Consider the following 19,672-nt stretch of genomic DNA (forward strand, 5'->3'; position numbering starts at 1 on the left):
TTTGGGCTTACCATTCCCTCACGGTTTTGTTTTTGGGAACTCACGAGCAACTTCCCAGTGGGTCACCCATCATGGGATTGCTCTAGCCTCCTTCTCGCTCAACTTCGGAGTTCCTACGGAACCCGAAGCCATTGAGCTCCCAAAAGGCCTCGTGCTAGGTAGGGATGGGAATATACATTTAAGGATCACTCCCCTGAGCGATGTGGGATGTCACGACCAGGCCAAAAGAATTGGAGGAAGTAGCTTTGAGCACTATAAACGACCGCTTAATGGTATGGTTTGACTCTCAACAAGTAAGTCAAGCACCTTCTTATAAAGTATTTTCCGACCGCATTAGGCAAGTTGGCAAATTGACAACATTATAGCACGAAGTCCCAAGAGCCGACCTACTTAGACACTAACCCTAAGCCATGTGGGCACCATCCAGCCTATGAAATGACGTAAAAGGTTGTCACACCTGCTACTCGAGATGCGTACCTTTGATTCAATAGGGCCAAACAAGGCGCTCAGTACACATTGGTCCATGAAACCATGCAATTAGGCCTGAAAGAATGTCATTTCACCACTGCATGTCAACTGAAGAACAAAGGAGTACCCAACAAGCTATGTCAACATGTTCGGTTCATTATATGCAAAAGTGGTGGAATACTTGAGCACAGGGCTTTTAAGGATCATTGAAGGCCTATATATGACACACCCCGACCAAAATCAAGGCGTGTTGGGCGTCACGTGAGAGTGATGTAACCATGTGCTCAGTGCGAAAATGATATTGATAAAAAGAAATGCGAGTAACTAAGAACCAAGCTAACTAATTTACACTAAGCAAATATAAGTGTAAATCCCGATATTCAAGTGTGATACACCATAATCAGAGTATAGGTAGCCTAAGTGAGGTCCAGCATGACAAGTACTAATTATACAATACCAGAGGTGGTCCTACATTAGTGATAATCTGTCAGAACCGCCGTCAATTCGTCGTAAGTCACCAACAAGCACTCCTACCTAAAACCTGGAAGGGCACAAAACAGAAAATGTGAGTGGGCTTTTGGTTTTCAATATATATATTTGCTTGGTATTTTCCCAGAAAACGTGTTTGAATGGACTTGTGTTTTAAAATGTCATGCCAAATGTTTTATATTTAGAATATGCATTTAGTAGTTGCACTTATTTATGTTTGATGTTGCGGACGCTCAGGTAAGTTCCAGGTGAGTTTATAGATTGTGGATGTCGCATGATTATGCTAAGATGTATCTATAGCTCATAACCTGCACCCCCGGTGTTAGTACTCCCGCCCGTGGTCAGGGCACAGTTCTTCACGTGATGTTCACCTCCCGCACCATACGCTCACCTTAGATCCAAGTTAGGTGCACAGTCTTGTCGTACAAAACACTATAGGTGGTTCCGACTCATAGGTGACCCGCGATCATTCACACAGTCTTCACGTGATCGTAGCACTTAAGCGTATTTATTTACACCCAGTCCTGTCGTACAGACCACTTTAGGTGGTTCCGACTCGTGTGCAGGCATACTTGTTGAGCTATTGGTTGAGCCATATAGGTCATGTTAGGTGACTCCGGCTGATATGTTACTTGTCATTGACTTACTTCACCTAGTTTACCTAATTCGTTATACTGAGATTTTTGGCATGGTATACCAGTGGATTTTGCTATTCTGAGCATGGTTGTGTTATAGATATGTATTCTAATTTATGGGAAATTATACAAGTTATACGGCAAGGGGTTATTACCTTCAATAATTGAAATGGTTTTGAAAAGCTTTACATCGCCCATGGGAATGGATCCTGTAAGCCTCATATGTATATTCTCATCTCTACCTCGCATGAGGCCTTTTGGGAGCTCACTGGCTTCGGGTTTTGTAGGAACTTCGAAGTTAAGCGAGTAGCGCACAAGAGTAATTCCATGATGGATGACCCACTGGGAAGTTCTCGTGTGAGTTCCCAAAAACAAAACTGCGAGGGGGTGGTAGGGGCCCAAAGCGGACAATATGGGTGCTACAGTGGAGTCGAGCCTGGGTTGTTGTGGGGGCCCTGGCCGGGATGTGACAATATAAGGGGAATGAGCACCTCTTATAAACAGTCGAACACGAGAAAAGAAAAAAAAGATTAGACTCTTACCGAGCATTTCTTGTAACCAATCTTCAATATGTATACGAGCACTACAATGAACACAGCCAGTTGTAAGGGGTGAACTGCTTAATCCTTGTTGTCAAGTTATTATAGTTTTAATTACGAGCCCACTAAGGACTGACCGTATTGGTCTTTGTTAGCCTCCCATCTTGTAACGTTAATAAAGTATATTTGTTTCATACACTTGAATGATTAAATGATATTTGTTTCCAATGATTTTTTGTAAGGATAATTTTTTTTTTAACGAAGATTACAAAATTGAATGATTTCGATTACAATTTATAATGTGAATTAAACAGAACAACGTAGAGACTAAAAGAGACCTAAAAAGAATTAAACAGAAGGACACGATTTGGGAGAATTTCCAAAATAGAGTCCACCAAATTCCTCTTCTAGGAAATCAGGATCATGCCCTGATTAGAGTCGGAATGCATTTACCAAGAGACTACGGTCACAAACCATTACCAATAGCTATATTTGTATGAGGATGAGTGAGTCGTCGAGATTCGTAGCTATCTCTCGTTGCATATCTCTGTACTTCGCAAGGCACCTGAGTCAACTACTGATAGATATGTGTCGATGCAACGTCAAGTTATAAGGAATTGAGATGGATTAAGCAAGCATGTGGATGTCTACTCTGTGGGTGCTCGGTGTTGATTACCGTAGCATACCAAAGACTTCTGGGTAGCATATTGTATGTTGATAACAATTAGGTCATATCTGAGCACATGAAATATCAACGTTATCTAGATTATATATCGATGACTTAGCAACGACATCTTTATTGTGTGTTGATAAGTAGTAGGTTGTAATTGACACATGAAATATCAAGCAGATTGCTGAAAAATAAAAGAAAACGATGTATATGGTCAGGTACATTGCTGAGACTTTCTGCAGTGAATACACAGGGGCAGCCAATATACGAATGTAAGTTTCAAACCAGACTTTAAATATGAATAACATCAACTAATGCACTGGGACAATATCATGCGCAGCATGACGATTTAAGATGAAAAACAAATCATATTCTAAACAAGCAAATGCGCAAACAACGTGCGAAAGGAAATAGATTCTTGTTGATGACGGGTTATGAATAAAAAGGCAGAAGAACAGAGTGTTTAATCTACTCATTATGCCTCATGAAGTAGGATTCTGAGTTGCACAACCCATATAACACACAGGCAGCAGAGGCGTATGCACAAGTGTCTCTCAACCGTGCACGGGAAGGGGGTGATGTGATGCATTGGTGAGGCATAGCATCAGCGGCAGCATCTGGTAAGTTGGAAGTGGGAGGGAAAGGGAACATAACAAAACTTCCCTTGTTTTTTGGCAGTGCTTCGTTTGGTTGGCGGACCACTGGTTCACTAAGTCATGAACTGAGGTTTGAGATCTTTAACAAAATCTCGTTTCTCATTAAAAAAAAAAAAAATCAAAGAGAAGAAAAAGGAGAGATGCATCATGCAATTACTCTCAATCTACGGTTTAAGGACAGGAACCTACAAGTCTACAAGGATAAGAATCCATCTAGAAAAAGTCAAGCATAGATACTGTCAACAAGGTGCTTAAAGGACCAACAACAATCATAAAAGAACGAAGCACCAATATGCAGTAAAGAGAGCAACTAATACCCTCAGTATGTATGTCCAGCCTGGTGATTCTTTTGTCAAAATAAAAGCTCCACAACACGTAACAAGAAAGCTTTCGTATCAGGAACTCAATATAAGAAAGAATATGACAAGTAGAAATAGTCACATTGAAGATTGAACGCTAAGAAATCGAAATCAAACTGAACTGAATATGTCGAAAAAGAAAAGCAAAATCGAAAACAAAGACAAAAGGAAGGAACCAGAAGATAGAGTAAAAACGAGGTTAGACAACCAAAAGCAAAATCAGCTTGTTATGGAAAACGAAATATGCACTATTCACCAGTGATTATACAATGCAAGGAAAGCCTAAAACGAAAAGAACATAACTTCTATATACATCAAAATAATATTTCTACCGAACCAGTGAGGTCTTCCACCTCCTCGCCAAGCCATCATATTTCTCCCTTGCACCTCTCCCATCCTTATAGTAGGCACTCTTCAAGCTCGCCATAGTCGATTCATATATGTTGATCCTTCTATCAAGCATATCATCAGCGTTCCTCTTCAACTCCGACAACCTATCTAATTTACAAAGGCCCAAAAGCAAAGCATTGGCAGCGGCGTCAAGAGGCTCGACGTTGCTTTCAAGCATAGAGTTCCAAAGCTCAACCCCCATTTCTGGGTCGTCCCCATCAAAAAACATGGTGATGGCCGCAGCAAAATTAGCATGCGTCGGAAGCCACTCATTCTTCACCATCTCCACAAAAAACTTACTGGCCTCACGAACCTTGTTGTTCTTAATCAAACACTTAAAGATCGCATTGTAAGTGAAAGAATCCGGAAAAGCACCATGAAAAACCATCTGATCAAGGAGCCTAAACGCGTCATCGATCTCATTGCAATCACACAACAATCCAATCAATGCATTGTACATTGACAAATTAGGCATTAATCCATTACCAACCATAACATCCCAAATCGAAATCGCATTCGTTGAATCCTTCCGCTTAACTAGAGTATCAAGAGCGTTGGAAAAGAATCTCAAACCTGGCAAGCAGCCATTCTTCTTCATCACTGTCAAGAATTTGACAGCCTCCTCCGCTTGTCCCCCATTCACCAGCGTCGCCAAAAACGCGTCGTAAGCCGCCACGTTCTCCGGTCCCCACCCAACCTTCACCACCATCTCCCCAAACGTAGTCTTCGCCCTCGCCACCTCCCCTTTCTTCTCCAGTCCTTCAAGCAAAATGGCAAACGAATCGCCATCCGGACCGAATTCGGGCTTCGATTTCATGGTCTCGAGGAAGTCCAGAGCCCTCTCAACGCCTCCGTCTGCGCGGCACATTGCGCTGAGGAGAGTATTGGCGGCGACAACGTCTTGTGGGATGTCGTATTTGTCCATGACTTGAAAGGTCATGACGGCGTCGTTGAACTTCCCGGCAGCGCAGTAATTGGAGAAGGCGGCGGCGAAGGCGGGCAAGGAGAGGGTTTTTTCTTGTCGCATTGAGCGGATGGCGTCCCACATGGACTCAAAAAGCCGGTTGCGGCCGAGGACGTCGACCATCAGGTTCCAGGCCTGAGCCGAGTGCTTGTGGGCCAACCCGGCCCATTGGAAGAACTTTACGGCGGAGAAGGGGTGGTCGTAGGAGAGTTTGAGGACTTGGATGACGACTTCGGCACTGGGGATGATTCCGGTGGAGGCGAGGGCGGCGCCGATTTGCTGGGGTGAGGTCCGGATTAGGATGTCGAGGAAGACCTTGACGGCTGATGAGATGGATTCCGGTGAGATGGGGATTTGCGAAGAAGGGGGAGGGCGAATTGGGTGCGGTGGTGATATTTCGTTCTCCGCCATGCCCTCCTCCATTTTAACCTTGGAGATGAAGTTGGACGAGGACCTCTTTTCACTTTTTCCATGTTGATAACTTATTCTAATTCGTTAACTTAGCGGAAACATTAACCCTAAATATTTTGGGAATTGTCAAACTTTTTATAATAATTAGAAAGAAAGAATGTAAAATGAAACTTTTAGAGTGTTAATAACAATTCTTAATATTTTAAAAACTTCTATTTACAATTACATTTTTACCATATTGGTATAACTTCTAGGAGCACTTACACTGTTACTAGGTTCCCCTGGGCTAAGGCAACCAATCCCCTAAAATGAACAGTAATTGTCTTTAGTGAATAGTAAATGTCTAAATGCATCTCCATCCTTACCTTAACTGAATAGTCAAGATAATTCGTAATAAAATATTCGTTTTTTTTATTTTATAAAATAATAAAAAATAATTTTATTTTCATTATAAAACAATTTATTGTATTTTTAATTAATTTTTTTGTAATTGATTGTATTTTTAATTATTTTTTATAGTTTATTGTATTTTTAATTAATTTTTATTTTATTTTTATTAGTGGCTGACGTCAACCTTGTGTCATATCCCTTAGGTGTTGGGGTGTGGATTTATGCCTGGTGGAGAGCCCGAGCTCGCCTGGAGCCCCAGCTATTAGAATGCGTTGGAGCCAATTGTTGGGGCATTAGGTCATTAAACAGCCAATCCCCAAGGAAATTAGGGCACAATGGAAGTGCTCTAAGGTGTCATATGTCATGCCAAAAGGGGATGTACATAGGATCATGTGGTCTCGGAGTCACTGGAAGGGCGAAAAATATTGTGAAGGTCCTCTGCACACTCTCCAAACATTCAGGGTGAAGTGTCGATTTAGTCCCTAAACTATCACCTTAGTAAAAATTAGGTTCCTGAATTATTTTTCGGTAAAATAAGTCCCTAAATTCATTAAAAATTACTGATTTCATCCCTACTATCATATTCAAAGCTATTTTATCCAATTTTTCGTCAACTTAAGTCACTTGACACACTTTAGAGTGTAATACCGTTATTTTCTCGCCTATAAGCCCTTAACATTTCATATAGGTTGGGAATCTAACATCTAATTTACCCTTCAAAGTTAACTCTATACAATATTTCTTTATGAAAAATTACCAATCTATCATCCAATGTATATCACATGCAAATAAAGTGACTTAAATTGACGAAAATTTGAATATAGTAGCTTTGAATCTATTATTTAGGGATTTAATTGATAGATTTTTATAATTCAATGACTAATTCTTCTAAAACAATAGTTTAGAGACCTAGTTTTCACTCAGGTGATAATTCATAGACTAAATTGGTAATTCACCCAACATTTTGTGTAGGTTTTCTGCTAGGCATATCTTGACAACATTTGGTAGACTGCGTTGACTGCATTCAACAAATGCTCTAGATAACACTTATCAGATTGTTTCATTATATGTCGATGTCTGTTGACATGTGCCCAACATAGTTCAGCGAAAACAAGCTAACTAAGTGTTCAACGAAATACCTTAATGAATAAATTGAAAATTTTCTTGCACACTTTCCTTTTTGTATCTATCTAAAAATTTTGAACCTTTAACATTAGGGAACTCAAGATTCTAATGTGTGATCCGCTACTTATGCCAATTTATGTGTTTATTTCATTAGATATGGATTATTAGCATTCTTTTGTTGTATAATATAGTATTACGATCTAGTGATATTCCTCTTAACTTGTAAGTGAAAGGTCTTAGGTTCAATTTTCGTCAAAAACGAAGTTTGAGAAGAAGTTTCAGATGAGGGAGGATTGTGATGCCTCTCTATCTGATGAAGAGTTGGAATGCTATCCAACTTGTGCTGTTGGGTTGATGAGCAGAAGTTGATTAATTCAAACTGCTGGAGTTGATGCTGACTTGGGGAGTCCTTTGCCATGGATTGCTGACGTGGAGATACATCTTGAATATTAAGTTTATCACATACAATAACCAATGAACTAATGCCACATGCACCTCTACATTTTATCATCGTGTTCATCTTTACTAGTATAAAAGGGCATCACATTTCACAATGGGAGGTTAATGTCGTTTATCAAGTCTAACTTAGATATTCAAGAGCCTTTAATTTACACCACATTAGAGTGACGAGGCCTTTTATTGATCCTTTCTTGGTTTAACTTAGTTGTTCTCGTAAAGGTCTCTAGCAAAGACCCGCTTACAGTCGAGTCGTCGACTCGAAATTGCTTTGCAGGTTTTGGAGGTCCTTGAGTTGCGTTTCACCTATAAACGTAACTACTACGGTAAATACAAAGATCAAAAGTAAAATCGTGTATTTGTATGAAATACGGTCATTGAAGGAACTACATTAAAACTGTCGAATTTGTAGAAACAAAGAGTGTATTAGGATTTGGCACGTCGAGAAACCTAAAAAGCGACCTCAGATTCCTCAACACGCCACTGCACATGCCCTCACGCTCTCCAACATGGGGGCAACTCGCGCCGAAACGCACCAGAGTTATGTCGCCAAAAAGTTCCCTAGACTTTGCCGTGGTTGTCACCGACACACCTCAAGTGGAAGGTGCATGTACCCCACACGCAGGCATTGCAACTTCCACGAGCACTCACGTGTGCAAGTACAAAGTGTACTCGCCTTCTTTGCGAGTTCTAAGAATCGGCTGATTTCCAAAGCTCGAGCTATGTTGGAATGAGCTTTATCTTCAGTTAATTCTCTTCGCGTGATTTTTATGTATCATATATTTACACTAATGAAATGAAAGAATAAATTAGTTACGAACTCATCATTCTTGATATTTAAATCTAAACTTTTTATTTATAAACGAAGAGAATATGATCATTAAGTATCTCCACGTGTATAAAAGTGAAAAATTATGAGAATGTTAAGAAAAATACAAAGTTCTTTTGGGCCCCAATGGGGCAAAATTTCCAAATGAGTTTTGTTGTTTTCCCAAACATACACGACTACTTTTACCTTCCAATTTTAGGCCGTTCCTTCCAAATTCCCAACCGCTTTTCAGTTCCTAAACCGAAACCGACTCGCCCGAGTCTCAGAACTCGAACTCAGCAAACCAAACAAATAGTCCTTCATGACACCGCCTCGGCCTCTGCTCTCAAAACCCATCCGACCAGCGACACCTCCTCCGCCGTTGCCATCATCCTTCAACAAAGCCTCAAAACTGAGCCCAAATTGGAATAGGGCATCTGGGTACCGTCTCCATGCTCTCCGACCCATCGTCTTCATGGCCGCCAGCTCGAGGCCTGGCGTTTCTTCTGCCCCACAACACTCATCCTCCCTGCCCATCAGTTCCGATATCGTTTCCGATGCCGGAGTCGGTCAGAATTCAGCAAATTCACCAAATAAAGTAGAAGCCGTCGAGGAATACTTAGACAAGGTACGAAAAAGTTTACATTTTTTAATCATGTAACTTCTACCGGTTTTGGCATACTTTGATTTTAACTTCACTGATTTTTTGGGTGGATTTGTAGGTGGTATACAGATTTCGGTTCTTAGCGTTTATGGGAGTTTTGGGGTCTTTGATTGGGTCATTTCTTTGTTTCATCAAGGTATGATTGTTAAATAAGTAAGAGGTCTTATGTTTGATTCTCGACAAAAGCAAATTTGAACCACCTAATTGCTAACCCATTATGATATTTAGCCTACTCCTCCCTTAGTGTAGATAATTTCGCTTGTTAAAAAAAATAAAAAAAATACAACGAATATATTTACATTAAGGCTGGGGCATTTGGTATCGAACGTTCAATCAAGGAGAGTCGAACCTAAAACCTCCAACTTTATATTGCAGTACTAAGTAGCTCATTAGCTGAACCATGTTTTAGCTATGCTTTTCGTTTTTGTTTTATTCGCTAAATTATGATTGTTATTTTTACTTGACATCCCCGAGTTTCGTTCCTCTTTCTATCAAAATATATAAGGCAACCCAATTTCCTCTGTTGTTGAGAGATGTCTCACAATTGGGACGATTGCCAGATTTGCATGGTTGATAAGGCTAGAATGCATTATGCAAGAAAAGAAGATTTTGGTAATGGTAGAAAATATAGCGTAAGGACGAAATGAGGTAAGCTCCTCTGCCACTTAATAAAAGACCAATGAATGCAAAAATAAGGCCTTGAAAAGAACTCATTTACATCCCCCCTCAAAAATGTCAATTGAGCCAAGCTAGGACAGTACCTCTTGAATTTGAGCTGGTGTTATACCTTAGTTGTTCTTCACTAGGAACGTAAAGGCTTTAAATAGTGCATGTTTCTTTTTCTTTTTGTTTCAGTAAACACAGGATTACAAGCAATATGTAGGTTAGCTTGATTGTAACAGAGCATATGCATAAGCCATGATTAGATGAATCCAAAGTTGTTAGCGAACATGTGGTAATTAGCTCGCTAGCTTTATATGCCGTTGCCTATATTCTGCTTCAGTACTTGAGCGTGAAACAACATTATATTTTTAGCTCTTTCAAATAACCAAGTTTCCTTCAAGGAATGTGCGTAGCCAGTTGTGGTTTGTAATTTTGTAATGAAATTAGCAACCTGCCAATCTGCATTTTTATACCCAACAATTTGGGTATCACTTGATATGATTATGCATGGTGGTGTATGTGGCTGTCGATGTATAGCCATCCCGTTGTTCGATTCAGGAAGTGAAATGATTACAGGATAACATGATGCTTTTATGTTGATCTCTTGACACATGGGCTTTCTCTTCTATGCACTGATTTAAAATCTTACCCAAATATGCAGGGCTGCACTTATGTGGTACAGTCTTTCATGGAGTACTCTGTAAATCGCAGTAAAGTAATCTGGTCGCTGGTTGAGGCTATTGGTGAGTATTTAAATATTATAACTTTTTCCATGATTTATGGTTTTATTTTTTATTTTTTTTTTATTGTCTTTGATTTAAGAACCATGAAACGAACATTTGTTTTACTAGAGATATTTTTCAACGTAAAGACAGAGCAAACAAGAAGAAAACCTAGAGAGAAATTTTTTTCATTATACGGCCAAGAAATTTAAACTTCTAGAGGAATTGATTTTTTTGAAGCTCTAAAAGTCCCTATTATATTATTTAAAACTTAATAAAACTTTACCACATCCCCAAAAGTAATGGATTTTCACCAATCAGATGTTAGAGATTTGGAAATTAAGAAATAAATTTGCATTCATTGGGCTTTAACTAAGATTAGTTGAGTTATGACCAAGACAGTTGATGATTTCCTCTCTTGTCAGACAATCGTTATAGTAGTTGCACAACTCTTTTGTAGTTTCTGTTCAATCACGACAGTCTGCATTTTAGTCGGTGAATTTAATTTCTTTGTTTTTCTTTTCTTTTTTCCGGGTTATCTGACCCATTATTCAGTTTAGATTGTAAACTTTTGCCATAATCCCCGCATGCACTGGGTGGTCATTTGTGTTTCTAGAATTTCATGTCTTTAAAAGTTTCGCATGCAAAAATGGTTATAAAACAATTCTAATTTAAAAAATAGGACTAACATGTCCACTGTTGTTTCAACTTAAAGAGTTCCAAATTGATATAAGGAGGTCATATGTAGAGTTCTTGACTAGGCGTAAAAGCACTTTAAGGAGGAGCATATTAGGGAGGACTATACTTGACACCATCAATATTAGATATTGAACTTCCCTACGAACTTGAGATGGTAGAGGACCAACATCTGTTAATTTTTCTTGTAATACAGCATATGTTTCTGCAAATGACTCACTAACTATTTTCTTATGGCATGTTTAGATGTTTATCTTTTGGGAACAGTGATGTTGGTGTTTGGAATGGGTCTTTATGAGCTCTTTGTCAGTAATCTCGGTCCTTCGGAATCTTCGGCAGATGATAAAGCTTCTCACAAATCAAATCTTTTTGGCATGTTCACTCTAAAGGTCAGTCTCTGAATTTTCTCGGGATGCAAGCCCTTTTCTTAGCTACATTTATTTTTATAATATTATTCCTTTCTAGAATTAGTGGACAATGCTAGCAGATAAAAGAATGAAATTCTACGCGTGTCCAACTAACAGGTATTTACATAGAATGCTAGTAGTTCATTATCCAGTAAGATGCTCTAAGAAATCAGCCTTGCATCATAAGAACAGGCGAGAATAAGTGAACAAGGTAGCCCTGAATTAAGGAAATGTAATATGCTGTAAACAGCCTATCTTACCAACACTTCAAAGCTATTCTGCAGTCAACCGAAAAATAAAATCTTATGCAACTTGCCCTTAATATTGTCAATCCGAGCTCACTGCACCGGTCAGCAGGTTGGGGTTCAACCTGATTTGAAACAGTCGATGCACACCCCTAGCCTTAGGTTAAGTCCTTAGTTTATTTATTCTCTCTCTCTCTGTGCAAATTCTCAGAACTGGGGTAAAGTTGCTATTGTGGCTGTAGGATTGATCGCAAACTTGAGAAACAGTAACTTCACGTAAGAGTTGAGACTTGAGAAGAATTAGTTTCTAAACAAAGAAAAACACTACAATTCAGGTGGGAACAAATTTTATTCTTCAAGCTTCTTAAATTCTTCGAGGTGCACTCTCTGTTCTTGTTGAAGTTCTTATTCTGGCTCCTGAAGTTTTCATACCCTAGTTTCAGACTAAAATAAAGATCTGTGGTTCTCAACTGGAGCAGCTTTCTTATGACATCCATTGGGAAGGGTAGTACTGATTTCGGTCTTTGCTTTCGTAAGTGGTTATAAAAATTGCAAAATCAGTATTCATCAGACTTCCGTGGTTGGCTTGGCCAGTGGTTCAACCAGATTGGTCTCGCTGCCTCGGCATGCCCATTTCACAGCCACCATAGCCATTCCAAATGACCAAGTCCTTTACCCTTGTTCTGAAAGCTCACAGAAGAGAGTGGAAAAGAAAGGGGAAGGGAGAGAATAAAACAGGAGAATAAAGATAGGAACTGAAATATCCTCAATAGGGGGTCGCGTGGAAGTCACATATCGAAACTAGAAGGAAATTTGATTGATTTGGTTTCCTTAAACTTTTCCCTATATTGAACATTTCGTTTCATTTCGTTTTTACAGGAGCGGCCGAAATGGTTGGATATCACAAGCGTGAATGAGTTGAAAACGAAGCTTGGCCATGTAATAGTGATGCTACTTCTAATTGGGTTGTTCGAGAAGAGTAAGAAAGCTGTTATACAATCTCCTCTGGACTTGCTTTGTTTTTCCGCGTCTGTCCTCCTTGCTTCTGTTTGCCTCTTTTTATTGTCTAAGCTCAGCGACTAGACTTGAAAAGCCACAATATAGACACAGCTACATGTATCTTTCATACAGCTTGTAATGAAATGTGTACGGATAAAGATCACTTGCGAGAATCGTCCTTTTTTGAGCTGTTTCGAATCGTGTATCATAAATCCAGGCATATAAACTACAAGGAAGAGATGTAATCCGTATGTGTTGACGGGTCTCACCTCTATTAGAAAAAAGGTACAAATATGTGGTAAGTGTAGCATTACTAAGAAATTTGATCTCCACGACTCTTTAAAGGGTGTTTTAACTTAAGAAAATGAAAAATGAACAGTGGCACTTTTAAGTCTAGGGGGTTCTTTGGTAGGGAAATCGGATTGGAGGGTGAGAGAGGGAGGTTGGGACCAAAGCGAGGTAAGGTTAGCATGACAAATTAGAGCGGGTGGATATGTGTTTTTTGTGTTTGGAGCTTGCACGGACACGGAGGAGGAGAATAGGAGGAAGAAGAGCTACATATTAAGAGTTTGTTAGAAAAGAGAGGATGTTAAGCCGGGTAGCTAAAATAGTTTTTTAACCACGTTCACTAGTAAAACAAAAATTTAAAGAAGCTCTTGGAGAAGCTCTTCATCTCCACGCTGCCTGGGCTTGAATGCTTGCATTAGAAGCCCAAAAATGTCCTTTTGAGGCTAGAATCTAATTCGGCCTAGGATCTAATTAGAGCAAGTCCAACCATGCTTGTTTTATCAAGGCAATTGGTGGGCCAGTTCAAGCCCAACATGTACCTTTTTTTTTTTTTTTTTTGAAAGAGTGCCCAACATGTAGCTTAGGCACACGATTAACACGAATCCCAATCTAGTGGGTCCAAACGCTAATTAGATTTACCACTAATCCATGCATGATAAGGAATTAACATAAGAAGACGAAGTTAGTGAGATCCACTTCCTATCTGATTATCCTAAAACATCTCGATCATTGGATATCGATGATTTTTATAAGATCGGCATACCCTATTTTTGTATGAGAATGGATCCTCTTTGGAGCTAAGCAGCCGGAGCTTTCTCATCAAACAATCTGGGCCACATAAATTAAATCCAACGGTTTTTATTAATTCATTTTCTTAGACCACTACACACAACCGACGATCCTGATTTGACTTGCACATCAATCAGCGGCCCATATTGTTTGATGAGGAGGCTTCGACTGCTTAGCTTTGGAGAGGATTCGTTCTCTTTTTGTATAAAGTGGTTTGATGCAGGGTGCATTGGTGGTCTCAAATCCATTAGAGAGGATCCGCTAAACAAGTGTGCATGGGTGGTATGCACTGCTTTTGCTCCGTTTCTCTAGCATGAATGTAAAGTTTAGGCTTCTATTTAGCTGTGATATTAGAAATTGATTTCGATCTTATTTTGTTGCTTGAAACTCAAGAGTTATTATTTTATTACTTAAAATTCAAAATTCGCTCTATGTTGATTTGTATTTGTTTCAACAGTCGAATTTGCTGACATGTATTAAAAAATACAAATGCATATGTATATGTCACCATAAAAAAGTGACCATAAGCTTGACACCTGTCTAATTCATTTTTAAAATTAAAACAAAAAAAAAACCCCAACCAACATTCCTTTATGTAAGTGAAGTCAGACACCAATTATGCATCGACCACCCACCTTCTTCTTGTGTTCTCAATCTCACTATTCTACCTCATTTTCTCTCTCTTTCTCTCACTGTTACTTTGACATGAAACATGAGGGATGATCGGTGGAAACATGGGTCGAGTTACACTAGAGCATAGAGGGATGGTCGCCCTTTTGGTAGTTCGAAATTCTGAAGAAAAGTGAGGAATCTACCCCTCTAAACCTGCACGAAATATGTTTGACGGAATGCTTGAATAAAGGATGTTGTCCTTGCTACTGCGCTATGCGTGCCATATTTATTTTTTTGATCCGATTATTTTATAATTCGAAATCAAAATTAGATTTCTGTTTTTAAAACCCGAGAACAAAAAAAAAAAAAAAAAAACATAAATATGCTAACTTAAGCATTAGAAGGGCATTTCTTAAATGTGTTTTAAAAACAATTAAAAAAAAAACAAACATAAATATGCAAACTTAAGCATTAGAGCCTCCACGCCAGGAATATTAAAAAAACAATTGAAAAAACAAACATAAATATGCTTATTTATTATCAGAATAAATAATTGACAAAAACAGAAGAGAGCCTACATATTATAATTGACAAAAATACTAAAGAAAATATATCATAATACATAATACTTATTTGTATGATATACAATAAATTATTTAAATCCACCTAGTTTGTTTAGGCACTGTTTAGGTGCTAGGCATTAGGGCACGTCACACCACCTAACTTGCGGATAACATCTGTTGGAGCCGATTTTCAACCGTCAAGGAGTGAAACCTGCGCAAGCCAAAAACAGGCAAACACCGTGGCCCCAAGCGTTGGGAAGGGTAGTTCCTGGCGTGGAGGCACTAATGTTTAAGTTTGCAGTTGTAAAGAGAAGGATATGATGTGTTCTTGGGTTGCATGTCACTCGACATTCCTCTTAATTGCCAGGAATAATGGAGGTTGGCGAGGAGACCGTTCTGATGTACAGATGCCACGTCGGAGAATGCCCATTTGTCTATTCTCCATCGTGGGAGAGAGGCGCGGCTGCGCCAGATTGTGCAGTCTGACACTTCACATAGGCAGGAAGGTACTAAACAATCTAGTCTAAGCGGCCTAGTACTTGGGTGGAGATAGTTGGCCGAGTCCGTACTTTGGAGTGGACCATCCCACTCTGGAGGCTAAGTCGGTTATATTCGATCATACCGGGAACCACCTAATCAGATCAATCTCTCTTGGAGGGAAGGCTTAGCCTTTTGCTCACTCCGGGTCCGGCCCTAGGGAGCGAGCGTATATTATCTTCACTCTAGGGAGATTGTAGTTTGGGTCTTTCAACATCTGTTAGAACCATGTTCATTACACTATTACATAAAGGAACTATACTATAAGAAACGGTGCTTAAAATCCTCCTTCAAATATTCCTGTTAGTCCAAATCCTTCTTCGAATATTTCGGGTAGTCTAAATCCTCATTCGAATATTTTGGATAATTCTCAATAAAGTAAGGTCACTTAGTTGAATGAAGTATTGTCTAATCTTCCGGCAGACCATGGATTTAGACATTGAATTGTTATCTATATTTTTCTGGGATCATTTATCCTTTTAAATTTTGCCCTCTACTTGACAATTCTTGACTTTGCCACAAGGTGGAAACTCCAATTTTCGTATATGCCAATTCCACTCTTATCTAAGGGTTGGTGAGGTTTACTGTCCCATAAGTCTTTTTCCGACGTAAGAGAGGAGGAGAGAGAGAAAGAAGAAGAGAGAAACAGAAAGGGAGAGAGAGAGAGATGAGGAAGACGAGTGTGAGGGAAGGGGGGGGGGGAGATGGGGTGGAGGGTGTTGCTGTTTATTAAAGGGTGTGATATCCACACACCCCTTTTTACTTCTCACACATTCTTCTAATTTTCGACTGTCGGATCAGATGAATTGAATAAGATCAAATGACATAAATTAATAAGGGGTGTGTGAGAAGTAAAAATAATGTATGAAAAGTAAAAAGGGTGTGTGGATAGAACATCCTTTATTAAAGCGTATTGAAGATGAAGTAATCATAAATAACATAGACTAGCCTGGCAATTAGTTCTTTATTTATTTATTTTTTAAAATATATCATAAAAAATAATGAACTTACAAATAACCTATATTCCCATTTGTGAGGGTTTTTCTTTTATTTATTTATTTATTTTTGGGTGTGAATGTTTATGTATTTATTTATTTTTTGCATTTTTAATAAGAGAAGGGTTAATAAGAAGCCTTTACCCCTTATATATGGATAATTCCCCTTGGTTCTTGAACTCTATTTATTTTCTTATATGTTTTACGTTTTTCCAATTCATTTAAACATTACTTTTTATCCAACAAAAAAGTATTAATATTTTTTTAATCCACGTCAACATATTTGACAATTTTTTTGTGAAAGAGATGGAAACAAGTCAATGTGAAGCGAATTTTAAGTTTTAGGTCGTAAAGTGACCTACCTCTCCAGCACCACTTGCCAGTACCGGTAGGGGTGAAGGGTGGAGGAAAAAAGAGGACCGGGGGGGGGGGGTGGGTTTCCATCATAGATTCTTATCTGGGATTCTTGAAAAACATCAGTAATGGGAATTAAAAGAAAGGGAATGAGTTTTCTTTATGACTTCTTCCGTGTTTACTTGCATGTAAGAAATTAAAATTTGTAATGTGATTCTCATTCCTTTTCAGGAATGACTCGGAGGGAGTAGTTAATCTGATTCTCATTCCTTTTCTATCATGTTGTCTTCCGATTATATCCTCATTAATTATTCTATAATAATCCAAAATACCCTAGCAAAACCTAAGAAAATACCCTCTTGGATTATGAAGCTTTTTACTGCTAGTTTCAAAATGTACGATATGAGAAACATGCAAGTAAAGCATGCCATGAGGTGAGGTGAACTGCGAATGAGGATCCTCTTTGTGAGGACTCCAGAAATTTTCTAATCATATTCGTTCATTATATTTTGTGCGGTCAGTTTTCGTCAGGGATTGTTTATATTTAATTTTAAATAAAAAGATTTACAAAGATTTCTGACCAATATACGATGAACGGATGTGATTGGAGGATTTCCGAAATCCTCACGAAGAGGATCCTGATCCTCATTCGTGAAATACAAACAAAAAGTATAAAAGATTTTGTTGTTCATAGCAGTTCAAGCAAAAACAAAAGGTATCTGAACAATTGAAGATGGACTCATCACTCCTAGAATGTCGAACGATTTTGCTGTACTCTCATTAGATGCTTTCAAATTTCGATTAGCTTGTCTACTTATTGTTAAAGTGATTTGAATAATTTTATGCAAGGGTATATTAGTAATCAAGTTGTTCTCATTCCAATTCATTAGGATTAGTAAACAATAACCATGAGCATCAATTTCATTTTTATTCTGATGTGGATGGTAAAAAGCTTAATAGGAATGAGTTCTTCTCATCCTAGTTCCTTACCATTTCTCATTCTAAAGTTAACTGATTCTTTATTTCCTTATTGCTGATAAGTAAACGAGTCCTAAGACCATCTCCAATGGTGACCTAAAACCTAAAAATATTTAGCCCATAAAATTTAGGTTTTAGCCCAGAAACAGCTTTTCTACTCCAACCCTTCTGGCTTAAAATTTGAGCCTCAGATTATCAAAGAATGAATTAAGGCTATTTTTTTTTTAAATTAACTTTTTTAAAAATAAAAAAAAAATTATGTAGACTATCCTAAATTAATTTTATGAACATTTTAACCTAAAAATATTTAAATTCCGATAAATTTTGAAAAATCACTAAATCAATACATGAAAATCAAGATAAACCACATAAACTTAATACCAACGACATTTAATAAACCACATAAACTTAAAAAATAAAAAAGACAATTAATAAACCACATAAACTTAAAAAATAAAAAAAACAATTAATAAACTACATAAACTTAATACAATCGAAAACTCATAGACTACATAAACTTAATAATGATATTCACCATCTTGACTTGGTGATGGACTTGGGTGATAGTCTTGAGATGAATCATCATCTTGAAATATACTCCTTGTGGCATTCCTTCGTAAAATTTCCTTTTGCTTACCACGTAAGTATCTCTTCCTCTCTGGAGTGTATTTGTCGAGGTCCTCCATTATCAAATTTGTTTCGTACCTTTCTTGCTCCCTATCCCCTTGTTCCTTCATGGCCAAAAGCATTTGGGCCGATTCTTCTTGCCGACGGCACTGGATTTCGTTCATTATTGCCATTTCGCTAGCAAATTGTGCACGTGTCGGATCTTGGGACTTCCCTTTTCTCTTTGCTTCCTTTTGCTTACCTCTACCCGGGGGCCTTGCAAAAGAAGAAGTTGAGGTCATTTGTTCGACACCTTCATTGTCAGCAAAATTCACACCTTCATTGACATCATTTGGGGGTGGGGCTTCATTATGAAATAATTTTCCACATTGTTGGTTCGCATCGGTTCCCCACCTCGGACAATCCTTGAGGATGTTCCAAGCATGATGCAACTTAAAAGCTTGATTTTTTGGTGTAGTTCTTGTCTTGTAAATTGTCATTGCTTTGTCACCCTATGCAACAAATACATAAAAACAATTAGTTGCAAAATACTATTATGTACATGACAACTAAAATATCAACAAATAAACTCACAATTTCTGAGGCGCCCCTTCCACTAGGCATGTTAACCATGGCTCTCTCCAAGATTCTTTTCCATAAAGTGCACGCTTTATTGATAATCTTCCACCGATCATAAACACCACCAACTTCCCTTCGACCGGCGTTGGAGTTTTCATAGAACTTATCAACGATTTTACCCCATAAAACCTTTCTATTTTGATTGGTGCCGACGGCACCATCTTTGCTAATCGAAATCCATGCCAAACATAAAGCAATATCTTCGTCAAAGGTCCAATTACGACCTCTAATATGCTCTTTTGCCATCTTGAAAATTCTAGAAATGAGAATAAATGGTATAAAGAAAAATTGGAAGAATTGTAGGAGAAAAGTGAGTTTTGTGTGGATGTTTGAACAAATACATAGGTATTTATAGAGTTTTTGGTTGAATTTTAAGTTAAATAATTTTTTAAAATTATTCTAGCCGTTGGATTTAAATTTGGACCGTTAGATCTTTTTTTTTACCGTTATATTTAATTATATTTGATCTAAGCCGTTGGATTCAATAAATACATAAATATAAAACTAAAAAAAAATAAAAAATTGAACCTAGACCGTTGGATTAACCAACGGCCC

The 19,672-nt window shown here is 38.2% G+C and overlaps 3 protein-coding genes across 3 annotated transcripts; 1 reads left to right on the plus strand and 2 right to left on the minus strand.

Moving 5' to 3' along the window:
- Positions 1-4,015: 4,015 nt before the first annotated feature.
- Positions 4,016-5,675, minus strand: LOC137711349 (uncharacterized). The gene has a single exon (XM_068450576.2). The coding sequence runs from the start codon at positions 5,591-5,593 to the stop codon at positions 4,145-4,147; it is 1,449 nt and encodes a 482-aa protein (XP_068306677.2). The 5' UTR covers positions 5,594-5,675; the 3' UTR covers positions 4,016-4,144.
- Positions 5,676-8,558: 2,883 nt separating this feature from the next.
- On the plus strand, positions 8,559-12,947 carry LOC137711304 (uncharacterized). The gene is made up of 5 exons (XM_068450532.2): positions 8,559-8,988; positions 9,083-9,160; positions 10,349-10,430; positions 11,352-11,494; positions 12,637-12,947. The coding sequence occupies exons 1-5, from the start codon at positions 8,683-8,685 to the stop codon at positions 12,838-12,840; spliced, it is 813 nt and encodes a 270-aa protein (XP_068306633.2). The 5' UTR covers positions 8,559-8,682; the 3' UTR covers positions 12,841-12,947.
- Positions 12,948-18,261: 5,314 nt separating this feature from the next.
- Positions 18,262-19,672, minus strand: LOC148696478 (uncharacterized). Its single transcript, XM_088695153.1, has 2 exons — positions 19,073-19,672; positions 18,262-18,990 (listed from the first exon to the last, which is right to left on the minus strand). The coding sequence occupies exons 1-2, from the start codon at positions 19,361-19,363 to the stop codon at positions 18,391-18,393; spliced, it is 891 nt and encodes a 296-aa protein (XP_088551279.1). The 5' UTR covers positions 19,364-19,672; the 3' UTR covers positions 18,262-18,390.

Source organism: Pyrus communis, chromosome 6 (genome assembly GCF_041283825.1).
Source record: "Pyrus communis isolate YQ-2024b chromosome 6, ASM4128382v1, whole genome shotgun sequence".
In the NCBI taxonomy this organism is placed as follows: domain Eukaryota; kingdom Viridiplantae; phylum Streptophyta; class Magnoliopsida; order Rosales; family Rosaceae; genus Pyrus; species Pyrus communis.

Excerpts from the sequence above, each read along its gene's own strand:
- LOC148696478 (XM_088695153.1), bottom strand. The coding sequence starts at position 19,363 with ATGGCAAAAGAGCATATTAGAGGTCGTAATTGGACCTTTGACGAAGAT. Across the intron at positions 18,991-19,072 it reads GAAGGGGCGCCTCAGAAATT|GGTGACAAAGCAATGACAAT; the intron begins GTGAGTTTATTT and ends TTTGTTGCATAG.
- LOC137711349 (XM_068450576.2), bottom strand. The coding sequence starts at position 5,593 with ATGGAGGAGGGCATGGCGGAGAACGAAATATCACCACCGCACCCAATT.
- LOC137711304 (XM_068450532.2), top strand. The coding sequence starts at position 8,683 with ATGACACCGCCTCGGCCTCTGCTCTCAAAACCCATCCGACCAGCGACA. Across the intron at positions 8,989-9,082 it reads TCGAGGAATACTTAGACAAG|GTGGTATACAGATTTCGGTT; the intron begins GTACGAAAAAGT and ends GTGGATTTGTAG. Across the intron at positions 11,495-12,636 it reads TTGGCATGTTCACTCTAAAG|GAGCGGCCGAAATGGTTGGA; the intron begins GTCAGTCTCTGA and ends TCGTTTTTACAG.